The sequence below is a fragment of the Oxyura jamaicensis genome, chromosome 4 (genome assembly GCF_011077185.1).
Source record: "Oxyura jamaicensis isolate SHBP4307 breed ruddy duck chromosome 4, BPBGC_Ojam_1.0, whole genome shotgun sequence".
Lineage (NCBI taxonomy): Eukaryota > Metazoa > Chordata > Aves > Anseriformes > Anatidae > Oxyura > Oxyura jamaicensis.
This window is the reverse complement of record NC_048896.1, coordinates 2,615,533-2,627,958: the sequence shown is the minus strand read 5'-3', so window position 1 is coordinate 2,627,958 and position 12,426 is coordinate 2,615,533. Positions and strand designations below refer to the sequence as shown.

The 12,426-nt window shown below is 34.5% G+C and overlaps 1 protein-coding gene across 5 annotated transcripts in view; it reads right to left on the bottom strand.

Moving 5' to 3' along the window:
• LOC118166082 (connector enhancer of kinase suppressor of ras 2-like) overlaps nt 1-12,426 on the bottom strand; it is a 182,454-nt gene that overhangs the window by 43,754 nt on the left and 126,274 nt on the right. For all 5 annotated transcript variants that reach the window (XM_035324688.1, XM_035324690.1, XM_035324686.1 and 2 more), the window contains exons 12-13: nt 10,254-10,340; nt 7,859-8,112 (exon numbers count right to left, since the gene is read on the bottom strand). In XM_035324688.1, coding sequence (XP_035180579.1) covers nt 7,859-8,112; nt 10,254-10,340 — 341 coding nt within the window. The remainder of the gene's footprint in view (nt 1-7,858; nt 8,113-10,253; nt 10,341-12,426) is intronic.

Genomic DNA, 12,426 nt, shown 5'->3' with positions numbered 1-12,426 from the left:
ATCTATAGCAAAATAACTGTTTGAAGAGCTTCAGTAAAATCCTGCATAATAAATGTCAGATTTCTGCTGCTGTTAACGCATTATTAAACATGAACGAACTGATCATCCCTGAAAATATCATGGACAGCCCAGTAAAATATATTGTGTGGCCAACCAAGTAAAAGAACTTTGACAACAGTACTACCCGTGCTATTGTTACCGAAGTAAAGTTTATTCATACTAAAAGGCTCAAATATTTTCTTCTCCTGTCCCTCTGCCTTCTCATGTTACTACCTCTAGTGACTAGGTAAGTAATTTCGTCAGTTTAAGTGTACTAATTCTTAACAGGTAGAGGTCTTGCTTTTCTAGCACTGCTCCCAAATTAAAGTGTTTCCAAACCAAGGTTTATTCACTCGGTCTCCAAATGGGACTCATCCCATATTCTCCTTCCCTGACAAAGCTAAGATACTTGCCCCTGTTCACACTCTGCTGGCCGTCTTCTTTTCATCACCTGTATTACAAACTTTCACTACCACTACAGAACTTATTTACAAAGACCACCTCTGCCATGGGCGATCATCTTGGGTCAGTGCTCCAAGACTCCTTTTGATCAAACAGATTCCATTAGTGCAACTGCAAACGCTTGTTTGGATGTTGTAAACACACATATATTAGACTGAAAAAGAAATAAGTGAAATATGCTTCTGCTCATAAAACATATTTTTCTAACAGTCTTGTCTACCACTATTTTACCACCAACACCACTATTTTAATAGTACATTAATGACCACTAATTTTCCAAAATACGGAATAATGTAATCTAATTAACTAAAGGATTTAGCAGACTTCTTTCAGCAACCCTGCAGGTCATTTTCATGAGCAGTTGCTTCTTATATTGTTATGCTCCTGATATGTAGAGAACAAATTGCCTTACCCTAGTTCTCAAACTGAAACTTCACTTCATCTTACTAAATGCCACATTCATGACGAGTAGACACGTGGGAGGCTCATGAAGCACAAGTCTTGCTATGCTGTCACAGACCATAAAGCACAAATTCAGTGAAATTCAGGTCACTGGCACCTATCAGCCTTCTTTCAAGTAAGCTGTACATTTATGTAGCTCCAGCAATTTCACTGGATCTATTTCAATTTCTACTCATGGAATTCAGAAGGAGAATAAAGCTCATACATGCTACCAAGCAGATCTGATGATCCTCTCCCATCTGGAGAAACTCTTATTTACCTGAAGGTTCTATAAATAACTGATAACTAAGTAAATCATATAAAATCACAGAAAACAAAAACCCTCTGAATTGCTGAGAGTGTAAAGATGTTTAAAAGTCATTCTTTACTTGTTAAAAGTGGGAAACTAGAACAGTTGGTAATGAGACTAGAATAGTTTGATAAGGAGAGTCACTAATTGCAATGATCAAATGAAATATATTCCATCTGGATACGTCATTTATTCAAATGCAAAATGCAAAACAGATTTTCTTTTAATTTATTACAAATACTGTTTTCCTGTTCTTAGATATTTAATGCTCGACAAAAATTATTTCTTCAGCTGCTTCCTTAACTCACATATTCATTATCCTAAGCATTTCTTTACACTATGCTTGATCAGAAGTGAAACAGTAGCCTTGCTGCCAGGGGCTTTATTTATCTCTCTAGCTCAGTGAGCTGAAGCCTAAGCCATTCAAGATGTAACGCTTGCAAAATTATTATGCTCTGCTAAAAATGAAAGCTGCCTTTGAGGTTTTTCTTCCACTCTCGTTGAGGGGAGAGATAATAGACACAGGAAATAATCTTATGCAAGCTACATGCGTGTACAATTCCAAATCATACTCAATTTTTAAGCTGAAAAAACTGTGACAGGTGACAAAATTAGCTAAGGATAGAAGGAAAATATCCACTCAGAATTTTTAATTATTTTTTACATTATCAATATTAAGTCAGTGAATAATAGGTAATAGCAGAGCATTTTTTTAACCATTAGGGGGAGGGGGGAAGAGAGGAAGAGAAAATATTCCAGATTCCAGATCATACATGAGATTTAAAAAGTGTTCTGAAAGAACATCTAAAAGGAGGCTGCCCTGTAGCTAACAATTTCACATGTAGTAAAAAAAAAAAAAAAAAAGAGAGAGAAACTAAAAAAAAATACATAAAGCCCACAATTCAGCAGTGATTTTGCTGCACAGGATTCTATGGCAAAGGTAAGGGGAGTGGAAAAAGGAGAGTGGCTCAGGTGGGAAGGCTGTAGCGCAGCTTCAAGAAGTTTTACAAGTCAAGAAAAGAGACAACTCCTTTCTCTTCCTTTTTCTCATCTTTCCCATTCCTCAAGGTAGAGACTGCCCAGGACCCTGCCCTATAGAGAACTGACCTCCTTTGCTTTAATGCCAACAGTTCTTTCTCTCGACCTCCCAACCCCCTTCTCATTCTCTCCCTAGGAAGCCTGCTGAGAAGGTAAAGAGGGAAAGGAGGGGGGCCAAGATCCAAGTCTGTGTAGTGAGGAAGACCACGAGGACTGTCTTCAGAGTACTACAGCTGGCTTTCTGCACACTGATCCTGTGGTCAGTAACTGCAGGAGATGATATCTGTACTACAAGGAAGATGAGTTGTGTATTTGTATTTGGTGCATTCTTCTGGATGATAAATATTGCAATTCTGGAAGCAGTAATATCAGTTGTTGCTAATATTAATGAACAAGTGCTGAATCAGATCGATCCAAATGGCTCTTAATTTATCTTTAGAGTGTATCAACAAAATCAGAAATATTTCTTCAGGCTATAAAAAAATAATAAAAATACGCTTTAAGTTCATTTTCTAGAATCATATAATGCAGTAAATCTTAGCTCTATTGTGATTTTTTGGAGTTAGAGGGCTCCAGAATGCTTTACAAATTGCAGTTTACATATGAGCATAAAGTTAATGAATGCTTCATTTGCGACCTTTTATTGATACTTACTACTAGCTCATTTGAAGAAACAACAATTGAATAACAATTTAAGTATGTGCCAATACAGTAAAATTATTTATGAAAGCATGGTGTATGTTTGTACATATCGTTGTATTTGCTTTGCTGTGAAGCAACTATTAGTTTAAAGAGTTCAAAATGAAAAAGGAAGCATAACCATTTGGAAGCAAGCAGTAACACACAGCCTGTATTATGGTAGCACTGGTGAAGCAGGTATCACAGGCCACTGCAAGTGTATCCGTTATAAGCACTGCAGTTGTGTTCAAAGCAAAATTTCAGGACGTCTCTTGTGAAATACTGCATGGCTGGATCCCAAGGCAGGTCTACACCAAACGGTGGAGGAGCCTGTACCTCACCTGAGCTTCACAACTGCACATTGCTCTATGGAGACAGATGGAGATACTGAGCTTGGATCCAGATGTAGTATACTATTTCAGGGGCAAGCTCAACCATTTTTAAAGCTGCTTCTGGAACAGAAAAAAGTATCTCTGAAACAAATGCTGATTTACATTGCGCAGATACATCAGCTAAACTTGGTCTTAGAGAATTCTATACCCTGTTTTCACACTGCAGCACAGATATAAAGGGTACCAAAAATTCAGATTCCATGACGGTTGACAATTTCACTTCTTTAGTGCAGTGGAACTTAAAGGCAAAACTTTTCAGCCTACCTGACAGAATGTATTTCCCTTATTTTTCTGGATATTCTCTTTTGAGCTGTTTTTATAGATTAATGTAGAGTGTCATTTACAGAATTATGTCTGAAGAGAACTGCAAAGAAATATATTTTTGGACATTCTTGCTGTAAGGTCACGGCCAGATACTTGTCAGCTCAAGTTTTGATGTACGCAGTTAAGGTACAGTACAAATGCAAAATAATCTTATCTTGCAATCAATATAACTAGACAGAATCAGTTCAAAGCTACAGAACCTAGCAAAACTCATTTTAGCTCCTCTGAGCTACTAGGTTTCTCATAATCATTCTCACAGTGATTGCTCAACATACCTAGGAGGTAGGGAAAGAATGTTTTCCATGTTACAGATGGGAATAAAATATATAAAAAGAAAAGATAGAAGTTATCCAGTAATTCAGGAAGGAAACAAAACTCTGAAGAAACTCTGCTTGACAGTTAAGCGTTTTTTTTTTTTTTTTTTTTTTTTTTTCTTCCTGCACTAACAGAAAGCAAGAAATAAAACATAAGCACTTTTCCTACAAAACTGGCAATAAAAAACACCTCCTTCAGTTATATGGAGCTGAATACATATGATTCTCCCAGATTCCCTCAATTATTATACTTATCATAGTAGTACTCAGATTGATCATCATCTAAAAAAAGCATCTGGAACATCTGGCACATCCCAGCATGCATACATTATAGGAAAAGGCAAAAACATTGTTCCTGCATACATTTTTGTTCTCAGCATGTATCACTAAACTCTGTGTCATTTGTTGAGCTGTCTTCTGCAGCTCCAAGAACTGTTAGATAGCGTTTACATCATTCAGTGCTGACAGGCATGTACTACCAACTTGTGTGATCAGCAGCAAGAAAATAAATAGCAAGTTAAGCAATCGCTGTGAAACAATGACTAGCTCTAAACTAATATAATGCTTCAAATTATCTTTAAAATAAAACAAACAGGTCTACTGCTGTAACATTCTCACTGACTGCCCTGCAGCAGCCATTAATTGGTTATACGACACAAATACATCTTAATATGTATTAAATATTAAGTCTCTCTTACATGCTGAATTGTAATTCACAAACATTTAGATAATCTAACAATTTTGTAATCCAATTTAACATATGATGCTACAAAAACAAACAAAAAAAACAACCGAACAACAACAAAAAGAAAGCCAACACAGTTACTTTGTAGATAATAATCCAGAAGATCAATCAGCAAGTAACACCAGATGAGCCACCATTACCTTATTTGAGAATTTTATGTAGTAATCACTTAACTGAATTTGAGCTTCGGAAGCTGAATTTGAGACGTTTAACCATGAAGTTGAACATTTTGTGGATTTTCAAATTGAATCTGGAATAAGAACTCCAATATAGACAAAAGCTGGTTCACATGGTGCAAAATGAAACTGAGCAGCAGAAAATCTACAATTTGCTAGAGATTTTAAAAATCCTGAACAATACTTTTCAGCAACACTATAATGTATATATTTTTGTGATATTTAGATATGTCTCAGTACTTAAGCTAAAAATGTCGCTACAGAAGAGAAGGATCAGTATACATGCACAGCTATATTCTAAGAAACAATCTATTAAGTATAACAGAATTTTTAATTGCAATTCACTCTGTGTCAGATTCAGTGACAAGCACCACAAAATTGCCTATCAACTAAATTAATCATAAATATATACTGAATGGGCAGTGTTTCTTATATGAAATATTTTACTGCATGATGGCTTTGTGGATCATTTTATATGCCGGGCAAACTGCCAATATTGCACTACCTAAATATCCATTTTATGTAGTAACTCTGCATCCTCACTTCAACTTATGAAATCAGTCTAATTGTTTAATTCTAGGTTCCAAATCCACATTCCTTCCAAAGCATTAATCTAGTACTGAAGCTATGCAATTACCAATTTTGTAGAACTGTTTATATCTGTGTCTGGTAAATCTAAACTTTTTTTTTTTTTCTTTTAAATATGTATTTATGTAAGAAATACATTGCTTAAAGAAGAAAGCAATGGCTAAATGACACTATGTCTCACTTTCTCCATTCATCATGCTATATTTGTTTGCTTACAAATATATATAATATATATCTTAAGGAAATGAAATGATCTACTTAAAACCAAAATTTCTATCTAGAAATATAAATCACTTTTCTTTTTCTTTTTGATGTCAAAATGACATTAAATGCTCTTTGATATTTAAAAGTTTCATTCTGACTACCTATTTTTCACATTTTTTTGCTTTGCTTTTCAAAATTCTTTCAGTATTCAAAGTAGAAAGATGTCGTTAATACAAATGATCCTATGCTGGCAAGAACCCAGAAAACCTGTGTCAGCAACTCCTGTATATTTGTCAACTCAGTTCCTCTTGTATATTTATAAGGCAGTTGACTGTGTGCTTGAGGTATTTTGATTCCTTTGACTCTCTCTTGAAGGACTACAAAGTTCTGTCTCAAATGCTGTTTGGAACGCTTCTGCCGATAGAAGCATTAACACCACCGTATGTCAGTCTGTAGAACGCTGCTTTCAACAGCCCTGCATCTGGGAACTTAACCAACAAGTATCATTATTTAAAAGGCACAACTAGCACTTTACCCTTTATGACCCATTTCCCATTCTTCAGAAATCAGGCGAGTCAACAATCACCACTCTTCCAAAACCTCATGAAAACCAGTTGATTTATCTACACAGTTATGATTTTATTTTTTTCTTCAGACTTGCATAATGATTTTTTCACTCGCCCTAGCAAAGTAGCTAATAGTTTTCACTCTGGATCTGAAATCCCTTTCTTTGACTTTGTGATCCTGGTAATCTGTGTAAGAGTTTATGGATGGAAGAAACACCTGCAACTAAGCAGTCACACAACTTGACTGATGAAGTACTTGACATTCTCTAAGGCTGAAGAAAAACACCTTCCTTGTTTTCCAAAAATACTAAGTCCTAGTGGCATAGGAAAGGGAAATTTAAATTTTCCTGAAGACAGAAGGAAAGTATCTGATCTTCAGACTACCAAATGCTGGCAGCTTGCAGGAAACAGAGATGAATGGCAGGCTATGTTCTGAATGTATCCCCTCAGGCAGACCTTACTCAGCTCTCACACTTGATGCAAATACAACCATCTCTGAAGCTTTTGCTCAGGGAGAGAAACACTCAGTAGAAGCCCCACACTGCAAGAGTATGAAGATACTTGCTACAAGTCCTGCTTTTTCCTCTTAAATCTTCTATGGAACTGTTATGGAACTGTCTACAAGGGAGCCATTTACATTTTACTTCTAAGAGGAATCTCAGCATGATTAGAAAATCAATACACCTTGAAAAGCTTCCATACTGACTGCAGGGAGGAATTATGAAGATAATATTTGAGCCGCAAACAGTCTGAAGATATTACTCCACATTGTGAGAATGGAACAGTCTGCTCCTAAGCTGTAGGACCATGAGCAAAACTTAAGAAGGCCTCTGCAGAGGACAAGATACACATACAAATCATGAACAGGGAAAATCGATCTCTGGAAGGCTATTCATTATTTCAGGGCATCCAAATCAATACAGCGAAATTCTGTACTAGCTGACAGTCATGAGAACCTAGTGATTTTTCATGGTAGTTACACAAACTGCCTGTTCCTAAGCAGTTACAATTATTAGAGATTTTTTATTCTATGTTAGTGCTAATCCACTGAATTATGCTTTCTCCACACTTTTCACTCCAAAATACTTCCTGCATTATCAGAATGAACAAATTCACATTACTGGACTGTGACCATGGTACTGCAATATAAATAAACAGTAACTCCCTAAGCTTAAGTACCTTTTTAGAAGACACAGTGACTAAATCAGATATATAACAAATTTTAAAATAATCTATAATTAATTATTATCAGAGCAAGAGATCCTTATGAACCTTTGAAAAAAGTATGATTGAATTTGACTAAACTTGGTGAGAGTAATTAACAACACTACTTTACTTAAAGCATCTGATACCAAATGCTTGCCCTGCATTTTTTCATCTGTCTAGACTGTTCTTATGTGAAAGCTATCTTTAAAAGGACATTAAGAATATTTCTTGGACCATAAAATACGATATTAAAATGTAAAGTACAAAATATGCCTTAGTACCTGTATCGATCCTAAAAGGAAATGATTTTTATGTTCTTTCCATGTAATAACATAATAAATAAAAATGTAGTAATGTTTTTCGTTACGTACTTACATGATAAAGTGGAACTGTATTGTTTTCTGGGAGTGAGAAATTCAAGATATCTTGCTGTCCAGGTTCAAGCCTAACGTTAACAGTTGATGTCAACATCGATGAACTAATGGGGTAGTTTGGACTGCTTGCATTTTTGCCCTTTTTCCTTGACCTATGACCTGTGTCCCTTTTGCTGTCTTTCTGTGTCAGAGGTTCTTCTTGGATAACCAATATCTTGTCATCACTCAGATACCGCAGGAGGGAATTCTCAGAGTCAGTGGTTGAATGGAATAAAAAGAAAAAAGAAATATCAGTAAGAAAAAACAGAGAATCTGTGTTTCATTCCTACAATCATAGATGTTAAGGCTTACTACCAGCTAAAAAGAAAACCTCATTTTATTTTATTACAAGTTTACTTTAATCTTATGTAAGTTTATGATAATTATGTGCTGATGTTTGAAACATACAGCTTGCTTTAACTGAATATTATCTGAAGCAGGTTTGAACACAAGAGAAATATAGCGTAGCTGATTTTTCAGTTTTACATATATAGAAAGTACTGGCTGCCATGAAAAACAATTCTTATTAAATATATAGTGGTCCACCAACACTATAAAACAACACAATAATAAGAAATGCAAACGTATAATACTTGGCTTCTTTTTCCAACAATACAGATAGAGATGAGACATTCAAATGAACCTTGAAAACAAAATTATTTTTAATTTGTTAACAGAATCTTGGAGTCTAGGAATTCAAATCTAAATCTGCCCAACAGACCAGCTGGTGCATACTTCCTGAAATTTTAAATCATTCTCTCATCTCAGTGATACAGTTGCTAAACAACACTGTGAAGGAACAGTTTATAGGGGAACCATTTACATTTATTTTATTAAAAAAAAAAAAAAAAAAGGCAAAAAAAACTTCTGGTCTTTATTGCATGTGGTATTTAATCACCCAGATTTTGAATGTACTTGTGGACTGGTACTCACCGACAGGAGTAACATCTAACTTTATTATTATTATTATCATTAAAATATTCAACAGTACTTAAACACACAAAACGATTTACAGTGTGCTTAATGTCCCATTCAGTTAGAGATATTTACACATATAGCAAGTGGAGTTGAGTTATAATAGAATTATGTGTGCCATCCTCAACTCTTTGTTAATAAAACGACAGTACTTTTACATGCTTTACAATCTTTAAAACACACAGCATGAATATCGGGAATGTTTTCCAGGACACATCATATGCATATTGCATATCCTTTTAATTCATTTATAAGCATACACACTTCTCATCTTTATGTACCTAATTCCTGAGTCAACGCATCTTTACAGAATTTTATGTGCTACTTCCAATGAAAGTTTTGTATTTAAAAACAAGGGTCTCCTGTGCTGGACGATCTCCACAAACCTTCTGCAAGGTTTCCACTGCAGTGTTCTCAAATATATCCCAGTTTTTCAGCCACAAAGCAGAACGAAACCTCAATCTCCTGGTAACATCAGATGGAAACTGTACTTCTAATAGTTTAACATTTACTTCAATTTATTACTATTATTATTTTTTAATAAACTAATTCTCTTATCTTCTTAATCTTTCTAGAAATCCTATGCTTTTCATCTGCTACAGGTTATTGTTCCTACAGATAACTTGCATAAATGCTTTGTGTTTCCTTTAACATGGTGTTAAAATTTGAATGGACTTTTTCAATGCATTGTTCATGATTTATGTTCAGTGTCAGCCACAGTAACGCCATTTGTAAAGGGAACTTCTTTAATCTAAGCAAACTTTACAAAAGAAGCTTTAACTAAAAATATGCTTTTATTCAGCGAAATGGTTATCTTGGATTTTGAAGTTTCAAAGGTGGATTCCACAATATAATTAAAAGTGTTCAAATCAAAGCTGCTTTTAAAATGAAATTCTTTGAACCTTTCTAGAAGAAGACAGTTAAATTCAAAGATAATCAAGTATCATTAATTAGAAAATCCTATGTTAATATTTCAAGCTCTTTCTGAAATTAATTTTACAGTTGCAAAATGTTTAGGACTGAAATAATATCATTCTATGTAAAAAAAAAAGTTTGGTCCCTTGTACTTATAACATCATTTATTGTTTTATAGAACCGCAAGAATCAAGACCTGTTGCTATTAGCATATATCTAAATCTTTTAGTCTCTTTTTTCTTCCTCCTTTGGTGCTTATCTATCTCCATACTAGAATCAAAGTAAAACCCTCCTAGTGATACAAACTCTAATTTTCAGAAATACAAACAACACAGATACTAAAAAGAGCCTTTTATATTTCCTGTGACAGTCAAGAAACCTTGATTTGGTCCCTATGATGATATGGTTCTTACGTAACAGAGAAAGAGAACTCTTGGAGAACAGCAGAGGAAAAAAACAAAACTCACCTCGGCTTCCCCTCTTGTATATGTTTTGTTCTTTTGACTCCCCTATCCAACTGTAGTCAGTAGGCATAGAAACAGGTCTTAAATCACCTGGAAACAATTCAAGACGAACAAATAAAATTTTTGAAGATTAAAAATGGAAGACTGTAGAGCAAGTAAAACATGTAAATTAGAGGCATGACATAACCCTTCAAAGCAATCCTCTTTATTAGCACCTATACATTATGAAAGCTACAGCATGCAGAATTAATTGAACACCACATATGCCAGATTCTCGTCTTCATTATACCATCCTGAAGGAAAGTGCCACTGGCTTCAGTGAATTTTTTTGTAAATATAGAGAAGTTTTTAACTCTTTTCTGGAAAAAACAAAACAAAACAAACAAAAAAAACACACACACAACAACTTGCTCACTTATTAAATAGATGTGTTGGAATAAAGAAATAATCTGTTTTTAAGGCAGATCTGCTTTAGTAAAACTAGGAAGACTACAGCTACATTACGTATCTATTAGCTAACCAGTAGAACCTATCTGATCTGGAAAAGCACATGGTGAGTAATAAGGAGGATCTCATAGTTTCAAGGAAGGTTATCGATTGCCTTAAAAACAAAAGATGGAGTACAGTTTGCTAACAACAACAAACTAAAGATTCAGTCATTAGGGTTGTAATTAATGTGATTTTATGGCACTGCAGTTGTGAGATATTCTTGTGCATTATTCATTCCCTACTATTGTATCAGAACAGTGAGAGCAGGCCATTAAACTCAGAACACTGCAAAACTGACTATAAAGCATAAGCATTTTGTCCTTGTCTGTGTGCATTAGTATCACAAAACAAAGACACACAACCTCTCAGTTACGGGTTAAGGTCTTTTTGAACCATAAAGCCAAAGATTCCTTTTTCCATATGCCAGCTGACTAAATGTATAGTGCTTCTTTAAAATAATAACAATAAAAAAATTGCTTGATTCCTCAAAGCTTGCCACTGATTTATTTCTGAGATAATTATAGAATTTAAACGTCAACAACTGCTTCTTTCTCACTGTCAGTTTCTTCAGGTTGCTTAGAGTGACTAAGTATTTTCTGTGGGTTATTTCTGTGTTAATACAGGGTTTAATTCATCTGTCTCCCAAACCCAAGGTTTTCAGGTACTAAAATAACAGGAGGATTTAAGAACAAACAGTCATATATGACAAGCATGTTTTGGATAAGACGATTTTCTGAAAATTGAGGGGATAGCATATACCTAGAATACTGAGATTTTCCCATATTATACTTTCACTACTGCCACAAAAGTTAGCACAGAACTAAGTGTATGGAAATACTTGTAGTTTCTCTATGTGCCTGAAAGTTGATACAGCCTTTAACTACAAATTTATTACTCGACTCTTAATCTAAAATCTGGTTTTAGAAGAACAATATGGACAAGAAAAAATAATTAAAAAACAACAAATCAAACAAAAGTAAGACTCAGTAATATAGAAAAGAATAAGAGACAAGTAAAGATTTCAAATTTTTAAAAAAAGGCAACAAGAAAACAATATGAAACTAGAAATGCACATAACAAATGGAGATCAACAAAAAAGCTTAGCAGCATTTCTGTTCAAGAGGAGGAAAGTCTGAAACCCTGATGAGATTTGTTACACATAAATCTGAGATGCCGCAGCATGATCAACATTAAAGATAGGAATTTTGGATGGGAAACACACAAGTTCAACAAAGAAAAAAGTGATTTTGCATATTATTTTTAATTGCAAGTTCTTTCCCAAATACCTGTAGCCTATATATAAACTGTTTTTAGCAGTGCAAGTTGAATATTAATCAGAGAACTGGAAAATCATTGTGTATAATAGCAGAAATTGAAAGAAAAAATACTGATTTATGATGTTTTTCCCTGTAACACAAACAGGAGATTTGATATGCATTGCCACAAGAACTCTAAATACCATAGCATGCTGGAGTCAAGGCTCATATGAGATGATAAGCCTTGGAAAAAAAAAACAAAATGCACTGCAGCCATGATAAATAAAAACTTAATTTTGACAAATGTTTGGAAAAAATGGGCTTATTTGCCTCCATAGATTTTGCATATATTATCAATACTGAGGGTCTCATTTTCCTGAATATTCTTCCACTTACCACCAGCTGCAACAGAAATTGCTTTGTAATAATCA